Raw genomic sequence first — 12722 nt, 5'->3', positions numbered from 1 at the left:
ATATAGATCACACAATACTATCAAATAGATCACACAATACTGTCATACAGTTCTCACATAATACCACCATATAGATCACACATAATACCGCCAGTGTTCTCACATACCGCCATATAGATCACACATAATACTGCCAGTGTTCTCACATAATACCGCCATATAGATCACACATAATACCGCCAGTGTTCTCACATACCACCATATAGATCACATAATACCGCCAGTGTTCTCACATACCACCATATAGATCACACATAATACTGCCAGTGTTCTCACATACCACCATATAGATCACACATAATACTGCCATAGTGTTCTCACATAATACCGCCATATAGATCACACACAACACCACCATGTAATTCTCACAATACTGATCAAGCATAATACCACCATACAGATCACATAATACCGTCATATAGATCTCACATAATGCCATAATACAGCATGACGCCCGCAGCTCCTGTTATCGCACGCATTGAGTTGTGTGTGCAATGGGGAAAGATATGCAGGGGGGAGAGGAGTGCATAGAAGTGGATTAGATACACGGTTCACCAGACAGTATCACACAGGAGAGGATTAGATACACGGCTCAGCAGTCAGTATTCCACAGGAGGATTAGATACACAGGTCAGCACAGGAGAGGAGTAGATACACGGCTCAGCAGACAGTATCACACAGGAGAGGATTAGATACACGGCTCACCAGACAGTATCACACAGGAGAGGATTAGATACACGGCTCAGCAGTCAGTATTCCACAGGAGGATTAGATACACAGGTCAGCACAGGATAGGATTAGATACACGGCTCAGCAGACAGTATTACACAGGAGAGGATTAGATACACGGCTCAGCAGTCAGTATTCCACAGGAGGATTAGATACACAGGTCAGCACAGGATAGGATTAGATACACTGCTCAGCAGACACTATCACACAGGAGAGGATTAGATACATGGCTCAGCAGTCAGTATTCCACAGGATTAGATACACAGGTCAGCACAGGATAGGATTAGATACACTGCTCAGCAGACACTATCACACAGGAGAGGATTAGATACACGGCTCAGCAGTCAGTATTCCACAGGATTAGATACACAGGTCAGCACAGGAAAGGATTAGATACATGGCTCAGCACAGTATAGTGATAGATGCAGGGTCTGATGTCCTGTGAGGAGCTGCAGTGAGGTCGGAGCAGCACAGAGCCTCCCCCATCCCCCTCTGTTACCTCTCTGCAGCTCCTGATAAGAGAACATCAGACCACAGCACTTCAGACTCTCTAGTGATTCTAGAGATTCAGCCACACACCAGGCAGCAGAGGACAGGGAACGGCCGCTGAGTGTGAGGGGAGACAGATGGAGTTGCTCCTCCAACAGCACAGCTCAGTCACAGTGGAGCTCACAGTGAGGTAGACTCCACTGTGACTGAAGCAAGATGGCGCCGATCTCCTACGTCTGCTGTGATGTGGAGACAGCCCAGGGGGCGTGGCCACATCAGAGCAGAGAGCAGCTGAGCTTATAACGGTAGTAGCTATGGGGTCGCCTTCCGACTACAGATGTCTATGTCCAGGGCTGCCGTATGTGAAGACTGTAAGTGTCGTGCAGCTACACTTACAGTCCTGCAAATGAAAATGGCGGCGCCCAGTGGCAGAAAAAAAATGAATAAAAAAAAAAAACAATAAATACTATGCACTTGAAAATAACTTATAAAAATAAGGAATTAAAGAGGTTTTTTTTTTTTTTTTTACAATATTAAAACGCGGCACCTTCCCTTAAGTATATTAATCCCTTCCACGCCATAATGTACCATTACATTAAAACCGCTGCGAGTGTATGGAACAGAATTAAAAACGGATACTATGCCACCCAAGGTAGATGCTAGGCGTGTTCTATTGCCAGCATCTACCTTTTACAGCAATCATCACTAGCGCTTAAAGCGTTGGTCAATTACTGACAGCAACAAACAAACCTTGCTATCCTGCCCAGGTGTCTATTCCGGCCACCTATTGACCCACTGTGTAACGATCGCAAGTGTATCAATGGGTCGCCATGGCAGCCAGGAGCTTCCCAAAGGCACCAGTGTCTGACATGTTAATTCTCTTGTGATGCCCAGCCACAGACTGGATGTCATAATCAGTGATTTTCTCAATATACTGCAATACAAGTGTATATTGCAGTGTACAGGACAAGCTACAAAACAATCATATACCAAAGAGGGGAGGGGGGAAAAAAAGTGTAATACAGTATATGTGTATCGCAAATCACATCCCTTTCCCCCCTAATAAGGAATAAAAGACATTTAAAATATAAAAACATTAGATATTGCTATATCCGTAAAAGTCTATTCAAAATAAAAAAAATTAGTAAATGCCACAAGGTTAATAAAAGGCAAATTTAGCAGGGTTTTTTCATCCCTGCAACGCTCAAAAAATTCAGTAACAAGTTATCAAAATGATGCATCTAACCCAAAAAATTATACAATTGTCAGTTTCCAAGACAAACAAACCCCATCACGGCTCAAAAGTGAAAGTGTTAACGGGTTCCAGGAAAAAATTAAAATGTACTTAACCCCTTTCTGACGTCAGACGTACTATCCCGTCCAGGTGGGGTGGGCCCCCATGACCAGGGACGGGATAGTACGTCATGCCCTTTAATGCGACACTGCGACTTAAGTCGCGGTGATCACATTAAAATTCCGACGCCATCTTACCTCAGGGAAGATGGCCTCGGCATCCTGGGGTATGGCGTCCCCTCCCCCGCCTCCCGATCGCTGTGATTGGCTGTTCAATTCTGAACAGCCAATCACAGCCTTTCTCATTGTTTCAGCCAATCAGCTTGGCTGAAACAGTGAGGTTCCAGGCTAGGATCGAGTACCGATTGGCACATCGATCGCGCCAATCGCAGGGCATAGCGGCGGTGTTACCGCGCTGTGCCCTGCCTGAAAGTGCCTGATCCGGAGCCGCAGGGCAGCTGAGGAAGGCTCCGGATCCTGCAGCTGTGATTGGCGCGATCGATGTGATCGTCGATCGCGCCAATCAGGAACAGTCCCGCCGGATCGGCGCGATCGACGATCACATCGATCGCCGTCGATCGCAGGGCACAGTGGCGGTGTTACCGCGCTGTGCCCTGCTTGGAAATCCAGCCTCATCTGCCTGCCACCTCCCCCACCACCTCCTGCAGCTCTGCCAATCAGGGCACAGCAGCGGTGTGCCCGCGCTGTGCCCTGATGGTGACCTGCCGGTCACCTGCCGGTCACTTGCTGGTGACCTGCCGGTGACCTGCCTATGATCGGAGCTGTGAGCTCCGATCATAGGCTGGTGCCTAGCGACACCGGCGTCACCAGGGCCACCTCTGATTGGTGGGATCGATGTGATAATTCGATCCCACCAATGACAGGTCACAGCAGCGGTGTGACCGCTCTGTGACCTGTCTCACCTGTCCCTGACCTGTCTGACTGCTCTTCAGGAATCCTCACACTTGGTGAGGATTCCTGAAGAGCGGTCACGCTGACAGATCCCCTCCTGTGCTGAGACTTGTGGTGCCACAGTAGCCTGTGACACCACAATTCTTGCTAAAGAAAGAAGACAGAAGAAAGAAGACAGAAGAAAGAAGAGAGACTACAACTGTAAGTGTTCATCCCCGATCCCGGCCCGATCTTACTTCACCCCCCCCTTACCCCACCCCCCCTTCCCCTTCCCCCTCCACCCCCACTTTGCGCCGCGTCCGTCCGTGCCCAAATATAGCAGCCGCCGAGCGTTGATTGGTGACGCAGTTCACCGATCAACACTCGTGCTCGCTTTTCTTTCCCACATCCCCGTCCACGCACCCCGCCGCTGCGTCTGAACCCGTGCCTTTCATTTCTTTTTTTTTTTTCCCACATCCCCATCCACGCACCCCGCCACTGCGTCTGAACCCGTGCCTTTCATTTCTTTTTTTTTTCCCACATCCCCGTCCACGCACCCCGCCGCTGCGTCTGAACCCGTGCCTTTCATTTCTTTTTTTTTTTTTTTTTTTTTACACATCCCCGTTCACACACCCAGCAGCCGCCGAACTTTGATAAGTGACGCAGTTCACTTATCAGAGCTAGGGCCTGCTGTTTTAGACTTTTCGTTTTACAGGTATTTTTTTTCCCTTTAGCTTTTTCCTTTCAGAATAGTTTGCACCAAACACTATCCCCCCCCCCCCACACGTACACAGTTATCAATAAATATTACACACAAGCACCATAATCACACAAAAAATGTCCCGTTCGTCCCAGCAGCGCTATTCATTGGAGGAGGCATATGCTTTCCTTGCCTCCGACACTGATAGCGAGGGAGAGGATCCCACATTCCTTTACTCTTCAGATTCTTCATCCTCTTCCTCCTCCTCATCTTCCTCCTTGGGTCCTGCGGAACCGCCACGCAGACGCCCCAGGAGAGAAGATCAGGCAGCGCCCACTCCTGAAAATGAACCAGCGCGACCCTCTTCGGACCCCATATGGACCTCGCCCCCCGAAAATTACGAGCCACTGATTCCTGATTTTGTGGCAGAATCAGGAATCAAGTTTGACACCACCGGCCTCACAGAAATAGACTTTTTCAAAGTCTTTTTCTCTGAGGCTTTCGTTAACCTCATGGTGGAGCAAACTAATTTGTATGCTCGGCAATTTTTGGAGCAAAACCCCCGTTCATCATTTTCTAACTGGTCTCCTGTGGACGCAGTTGAAATGATGCAGTTTTGGGGCCTGGTCCTCCATATGGGGATCGTGAAGAAGCCAGAAATTCGGCAATATTGGAGTGTAGATATTTTATATAACACTCCAGTGTTCCGAATGGTCATGGTTCGGACGCGTTTTGAGGCCATCCATAAGTTTTTGCATTACAACGATAATGCACGGTGTCCCGCACGAGATGACCCCAATTTTGACCGTCTGTACAAAGTTCGGCCGGTCATCGAACACTTCAGCAAAAAGTTTGCTGAAGTGTACGTGCCCAAAAGGGACATCTGTGTGGATGAGTCCTTGGTTCATTTTAAGGGGCGGCTCAGATTCCGTCAATACCTGCCCAGCAAAAGGGCCAGGTACGGAATCAAACTCTACAAGCTGTACACCTACAGCTTTAGAGTGTACGAAGGGAAGGACAGCAGGATTGAACCGCCTGAGTGTCCTTCCATCCTGGGAGTGAGTGGGAAAATTGTGTGGGATTTGGTGCACCCACTGCTGGATAAAGGTTATCACCTCTATACTGATAACTTTTATACCAGCATCCCACTCTACAAATCCCTCTCTGCGCGAGGTACCGCAGCCTGTGGTACTGTCCGCAAAATTCAGAGAGGCCTCCCGAAGACGCTACTTGGGCAGATGCTCAGAAAAGGTGAGAGCAAAGCCCAATGTAGCGACCACCTGCTGGTGGTCAAGTACAAGGACAAGAGGGATGTCCTTCTCTTGACCACCATACACGGTGATGGCAGTGCCCTCAGCAGTGTACGGGGTACCTCAACACAGGTCTGCAAACCGGACTGTGTACTGGGGTACAACAAAAACATGGGGGGCGTTGATCTCTCCGATCAACTCCTCCAACCGTACAGTGCTTTGAGGAAGGCCAAGGTGTGGTACAAAAAGCTGTCCGTGTACATCGTACAAATGGCAATGCTCAATGCTTTCCTGCTGTCACGATGTGCACGACACACTGATACGTCGTACCTTCAGTTCCAGGAGGTAGTGGTTAAGGCCCTGATATTTGGCACGAGGGAAGGAGCGGGCCCCAGTACTTCCGGAACTGAGGGTGCTCGTATCATACCAGGTCAGCATTTTCCGGGGGTGGTCCCGCCAACTGATAGAAAAAGTAAGCCGCAAAAAAGGTGCCGAGTGTGCTACAAAAGAGGAGTACGCAAGGACACCATCTATCAATGCGACACCTGCCCCGACAAACCTGGCCTGTGTATGAAGGACTGCTTCAAATTGTACCACACCTCCATGCACTACTAATTTACTTAACAGGAACCAGTAGATTAGTTCCAAAGAGGGGGCACATCTAAGTAAGTTCCTTGGGGGTCTAGGTTCCAAAATGATGTCACTTGTGGTTTTTTTTTTACTGTTTAGGCACATCAGGGGCTCTGCAAACGGAACATGACGCCCTCAGAACTAGTCCATCAAAGTCTGCATTCCAAATCATCACTGCTTCCCTTCTGCGTCCCGAAGTGCCCAAACAGTTTTTTCCCACATATGGGGTACTAGCGTACTCAGAACAAATTGGACAACAACTTTTGGGGTCCAATTTCTCCTGTTACCCTTGGGAAAATAAAAAATTGGGGGCTGAAAGATCATTTTTGTGGGGGAAAAAATAGAATTTTTTATTTTCACACCGGGCATCATAGACTTTAGTGAAGCACTTGGAGGTTCAAAATTCTCACGACACACCTAGATAAGTTCCTTAGGGGGTCAAGTTTCCAAAATGGGGTCACTTGTGGGGAGTTTCTACTGTTTAGGCACATCAGGGGCTCACCAAATGGCACATGATGCCTGCAGACAATTCCATCAAAGTCTGCATTCCAAAACGTCACTACTTCCCTTCCGAGCCCCGAAGTGTGCCCAAACAGTAGTTTTCTCCCACATATGGGGTATCAGCGTACTCAGGACAAATTGGACAACAACTTTTGGGGTCCAATTTCTCCTTTTACCTTTGAGAAAATAAAAAATTGGGGACTAAACCATCATGTTTGTGGAAAAAATAGGATTTTTTATTTTCACGCCCGGGCGTTATAAACTTTCGTGAAGCACTTGGGGGATAAAAGTGCTCACCACACACCTAGATAAGTTCCTTAGGGGGTCTAGTTTCCAAAATGGGGTCACTTGTGGGGGGTTTCCACTGTTTAGGCACATCAGGGGCTGTCCAAACGCGACATGGCGTCCGATCTCAATTCCAGCCAATTTTAGCTTGAAAATGTCAAACGGCACTCCTTTCCTTCTAAGCCCTGCCATGCACCCAAAAAGTGGTTCCCCCTCACATGTGGGGTATCAGCGTATTCAGGACAAATTGGACAACAACTCTTGAGGTCCATTTTCTCTTTTTACCCTTGGGAAATTAAAAAAAATATTGCTGAAAGAACATTTTTGTGACTAAAAAGTAAAATGTTAATTTTTTCCTTCCATGTTGCTTCTGCTGCTGTGAAACACCTGAAGGGTTAATAAACTTCTTGAATGTGGTTTTGAGCAGCTTGAGGGGTGCAGTTTTTAGAATGGTGTCACTTTTGGGTATTTTCTGCCATATAGACCCCTCAAAATGACTTCAAATGTGAGGTGGTCCCTAAAAAAAATGGTTTTGTAAATTTTGTTGTAAAAATGAGAAATTGCTGGTCAAATTATAACCCTTGTAACTTCCTAGAAAAAAAAATTTTGTTTCCAAAATTGTGCTGATGTAAAGTAGACATGTGGGTAATGTTATTTATTAACTATATTGTGTCACATAACTCTCTGGTTTAACAGAATAAAAATTCAAAGTTGGAAAATTGCGAAATTTTCAAAATTTTCGCCAAATTTCCGTTTTTTTCACAAATAAACGCAAGTTATATCGAAGAAATTTTACCACTATCATGAAGTACAATATGTTACAAGAAAACAATCTCAGAATCACTGGGATCCGTTGAAGCGTTCCAGAGTTATAACCTCATAAAGGGACAGTGGTCAGAATTGTAAAAATTGGCCCGGTCATTAACGTGCAAACCACCCTTGGGGGCAAAGGGGTTAAAAATGGGGAAAGTGTAGGATACGGGTTACGTACAAAACAATCTTTTAAAATATTTTTAAGCATCGTATTCTGAAAGGCAAGCTCATTTTTATTAGTATCTTTCTTGTTATCTACACAAAATTAGATTAAAAAAAAAAAAAAAATTTGAGGTGGGTTGAACAAAAATAAAATTAAAATTGTGGCATAGGTTTTTGTATTTTTCTTTTTTTGCAGCAGCAGCAGGATAAGTTATATTGTTTTATTGTATTTTGTGATGTCAGATGTGTCTTTATGGATGTTTATCGCGATTAATTTGCCAGTTGGGAGATTTTCCACAAACCTGACATATGTAAATATAACCAATGGAAAGTTAGGTACATTTTATTGTAGAAAATAAATTCTAATACGCTGAAAAATAAGCTCTTGTATTTTAATAGGTCCTTTTAATTTTTCATCAACTGTGTATATTGATGGTAATAAACCAGTAAAATGCATCTTCTTAAATAAACTTCATAATATAATGCTGTGAGATAAGGATATACCTTTAAAATATTTTACTGTCTTTACTCGCAGCTCCAGCGTTGCATCCTCATCACAAACAAACACGGTACTTGGGTGCTGCTGAAAGGCAGACACTGTCCACATGTGGTTTACGCCTTCTTCTATAGCCTTGTATAAGGCAAAGGCCTTATGGGCCCCAGTGATGAGTATCATTACCTATGGAAGAAAAAAATATATATAAGAAAAAAATATATTTAACAAATATACATACATACATACATACATACATACAACACAGAGCTAGCGCCGCTGTTCGGGTCTCAGAAATCGCATCCAGCAAGCCAGAAGCCACCAACATCCACACTTTTCAATTGAATGTACGGCATCGGACGCATATTCCATTGAAATGTATTGCGGCACAGAGACCAGCTATCTGCACCACAATATAAATATCAGCCAATGAGGCCAATCAGGGGCCAGCAGCCTGACGTTGGCGGCATGGCAGCACATGACGTCAATGCCACGTGTCCCGGCCGTGAAGGAGGAAGAGAACGCTGTCCGACAGGTTGAGGGACCATTAGTACAGGACAAGGTGCATCATTACAAGCTTGGGGATATTGCAGGAAAGGAGACATTACTACAGGATTGGGAACATTCTAAACAGTATTGTAGACATTATTACAGGATGGAGGCCAGAGTTACTATATGGGGCTAATTGTAAAACTATAATACCGTATGCGGCAGTTAGGGTCTCAAAAAAAAAAAAATTCACATTTTTATATAAAAAGTATTCTGCCCATTCATAAGCAGCAAGCAGAGCATGCATTTATGTGTTGTGTTAGAATCTGTACATGCTAGCCATTATGCAGCCACCGTGTAGTGTATATTGTGCTCTGTATCTTTATTCTGCTCTTTGCACTGCATACAGATAGATCCATTTCTGTATAGGATAGAGTAGGGCTAGCAGCATGAACTTTGCCATGATAACTGCATTTCTGTGTTGTACTGTGACTGTGCGGCCTCTAAAATGTTCCAGTTACTGATGTAATTGCACCATGTATCATGTGGTTTATGTGATGTGGCAGGACTGATACACTGTTTATTTCTTTGTAGTTTTTACCAATACCATCCACTACGATTGTCATCCGTTATCGTTCACATTATCATCTCAATAAATAGAGACTTAAGAATCCATACAGTGTTTACTGAGAAGTGGATGAAGGGTTTAACTGCATGCTGGAATCCACACAGCATCATACGTGAAGGAAGGCAGAACAAAAAGTAAAATAATTGAAAAAAAAAAAAAATATATAGAATATTTGGCCACTGCAAATGGGGTTTTATGTAAAAATGTAAGTAAAAGAAGAAGACGACCTGTACCATAACCCATGATAAACCCCATTAAAAAGAATAAGAAACAGAAAAATAAAATGGATAATCAAAAAGTCATGTCGTAGAATTAATGGTATCACGGAAAAAAAAAAAAAAGTCATCTTCTCCTGCAAATCACGCGTCCCTTCATACTCAAATTTTTGTTCTGTGGCTCCCCCATTTACCCGGCTGACTGAGACCTGCTCTGTAGCTCCAGAGCACATGTACAAAAAAGGTTTATTATTTACTTGTCAGTTTTCTGCACGTTTTCAATGTTGCAATTCATGTACAGTGGGGAAAATAAGCATTTGATACACTGATGATTTTGCACATTTTCCTTCCTACAAAGAATGGAGAGGTCTGTAATTTTTATAGTAGGTACACCAACTGTGTATGAATTTAAAAATAAAAACACAGAAAATCACATTGAATGATTTTTAGATAAGTTACACTTTATTGCATGAAATATGTATTTACTACAATATAAAAACAAAAACCTTTGTTTGCAATTAGAGGTCAGACGTTTCCTATAGTGCTTAACCAAGTTTGCACATACTGCAGGGGAACCTTGTGTGCCCTATAGGATTTTAATCCATGAGGGCGTATTGTGATACTAAAAGGTAATGTTTGAGACTGTGGTCCCAAGCTCTCTTCAGGTTATTGACCAGGTCCTGCTGTGAAGTTCTGGGAGTATTAAGGACCTTTCTCTGAAAATCATCCTTACCCCACAAGGCAAGATGGAGCCCCAGAAGATGAAGATTGACAGCCGTCTTGTGTTTCTTCCATGTTCTAATTATTGTGCCAACAGTTGCTGCCTTCTCACCAAGCTGCTTGCCTATTATCCTGTAGCCCATCCCAGCCTTAGACAGCTCTTTGGCCTTGGCCATGGTGGAGAGGTTGGAGATTGACTAAGGCCATGTTCACACGTTGCAGTTTTTACCGCAGGTCCGCAGCATTTTTGCAGATCTGCAGCAGTTTCCCATGCGGTTTACAGTATCATGTAAACCTATGGAAAACCAAATCAGCTGTGCACATGCTGCGGAAAAAAACGCGCAGAAACGCAGCGTTGTTTTTTCCACAGCATGTCAATTCTTTGTGCGGATCTGCAGCGTTTCTGCACCCATTGACTTGCATTGAGTCGGGCACATCCGCAGCAAAACCGCAGATGTAAAAAAGATCTGCGGTTTAGCTGCGGGTGAAACGCTGCAGATCGGGAGGGGGGGGGGGTGTGGGCAGAGACTGTGCATGTGGGTGCGGGGCTCTCGGGGGTCTGTGCGTGTGTGTGTCCGTGCGTAGGCATCGTCCGATGGGACTACAAGTCCCATCGGGCTATGCCTGCTGCAGTGACAGTGATTGACACATTAGCCAATGATGAGACAGTAATAGTCCCATCATTCGGCTAATGTGTTGAATGTAAAAAAAAAACACAAACATACAACAGAACATACAACAGTGCATACAACATAACATACAGTACATTCATACATTACATATAATACATAAATATAGACACAGTACATATAGACAGAGTACATGCCATCACCTTGTCACCTTAATCCCCGAAGCCAGTGTCACCTGTAAAAAATATTAAAATAATAAACAAACACTATACTCCCTGATCCGCAGATATCTAATTAATATGAGTGTCCCATGACGATCTCCCGTGGAGAGCAGCAGCATCAGCAGACCGCTCTCCAGGAATACAATGACGGAAGGTATCCTTCCGCACTGTATTCCTCCGCCACTGTAAAAAATAGTCCCTAGTCTCACTTGTGGCACTGCTGTGTGAGAAATTTCTCATGCAGCATTGCCATAAGGGCCCCTTTCCACTTGTGTGAGAAAAAAACGGTCCGATTTACGGACCGAAAAAACGGATGTAACGTGTGCGATTGTCATGCAAGTGTCATGCGAGTGTAATGCGATTTTTAATCGCATCATCCGTTTTTACATCCGTATGCAATCCGTTTTTTTTCTCTGCAATTCTATTCTTATACAGTCATTTACAGGACTATTTACAGTGTTCTGTGCCACAGAATGGTAAGGTATCCGTAAAAAACGGATGGAATACGGATGGTCCGTATTCCATGGGTTTTTTTTCCCGCACCCATTGACTTGCATTGGCGAGTCTCGTCCGAGACTCACAGCAAATCGCAGCATGCTGCGATTTTTTTCTCAGTCTGATTTCGGCAGAGAAAAAAATCGCAGATGGAATGTCACCTATTGATTAACATTGGTCCGAGTGCAATCCGATTTTTTATCGGATTGCACTCGTCCGTTTTTCTCACAAGTGGAAAGGGGCCCTAAAAGTGAGACTCTGAACTAAGGTAACCTCAGTGATACACTGCAGGAGCCATGTGTTAATTCATAGTTTTGATGCCTTCAGTGTTAATTTACAATTTTCATAGTCAAGAAAATACAGAAAAATCTTTAAATGAGGTGTGTCCAAATGGTACTGTACCCTTAAAGAAAAATTAACAGGTCTCTGAGAGCCAGAATTCTTACTGGTTTGTAGGTGATCAAATACTTATTTAATTATGCAAAATTTTCAGTGTAATTTTCTGGATTTTATTTTTTAGATTCTGTCTCTCACTGTTGAAGTGTACATATGATAAGAATTACAGACCACTCCATTCTTTGTAGGTAGGAAAACTTGTATGTATGTTACATGCATTAAAAAAAAACAACATCTAGCATATTATTTCTACTTTCATGAAAAGTACTGTCTGGTAAAGTTACATTACCTCTTTTGCATCCATCACTGTTCCTACGCCAACTGTAAGAGCCATTGTGGGAACTTTTGAGAGATTGTTGTCGAAAAAACGTGCATTTGCCAATATAGTGTCCATAGCCAATGTCTTCACTCTAGTTCTGGATACCAGACTGGACCCCGGTTCATTAAAAGCTATGTGACCATCAGGTCCGATTCCTGTATAAAAAAAAAAAAATGGCTGGACAAAGCTCTGTTCAGTACAAACCTTTCTGACTGTATAAAAGTGACATGCATACTACATTTTAATAAAATAGGTGCAACTGTAAAAGTTTCATTACAAACAAAAGTTACAGAACACAACAGCATATCCTTTCGTCTTTGCTACAGCAATCTATATAAGCCAAACTGACTCAACACCCTTAAATCAGAAGCCGC

At 43.9% G+C, this 12722-nt stretch overlaps 1 protein-coding gene across 4 annotated transcripts in view; it reads right to left on the bottom strand.

The window, feature by feature from the left end:
• GNPDA1 (glucosamine-6-phosphate deaminase 1) overlaps positions 1-12722 on the bottom strand; it is a 94524-nt gene that overhangs the window by 6762 nt on the left and 75040 nt on the right. For all 4 annotated transcript variants that reach the window (XM_069764042.1, XM_069764043.1, XM_069764044.1 and 1 more), the window contains exons 5-6: positions 12319-12503; positions 8248-8422 (exon numbers count right to left, since the gene is read on the bottom strand). In XM_069764042.1, coding sequence (XP_069620143.1) covers positions 8248-8422; positions 12319-12503 — 360 coding nt within the window. The remainder of the gene's footprint in view (positions 1-8247; positions 8423-12318; positions 12504-12722) is intronic.

The sequence above is a fragment of the Ranitomeya imitator genome, chromosome 4 (genome assembly GCF_032444005.1).
Source record: "Ranitomeya imitator isolate aRanImi1 chromosome 4, aRanImi1.pri, whole genome shotgun sequence".
In the NCBI taxonomy this organism is placed as follows: Eukaryota; Metazoa; Chordata; class Amphibia; order Anura; family Dendrobatidae; genus Ranitomeya; species Ranitomeya imitator.
This window is presented reverse-complemented; position numbering and strand designations above follow the sequence as displayed.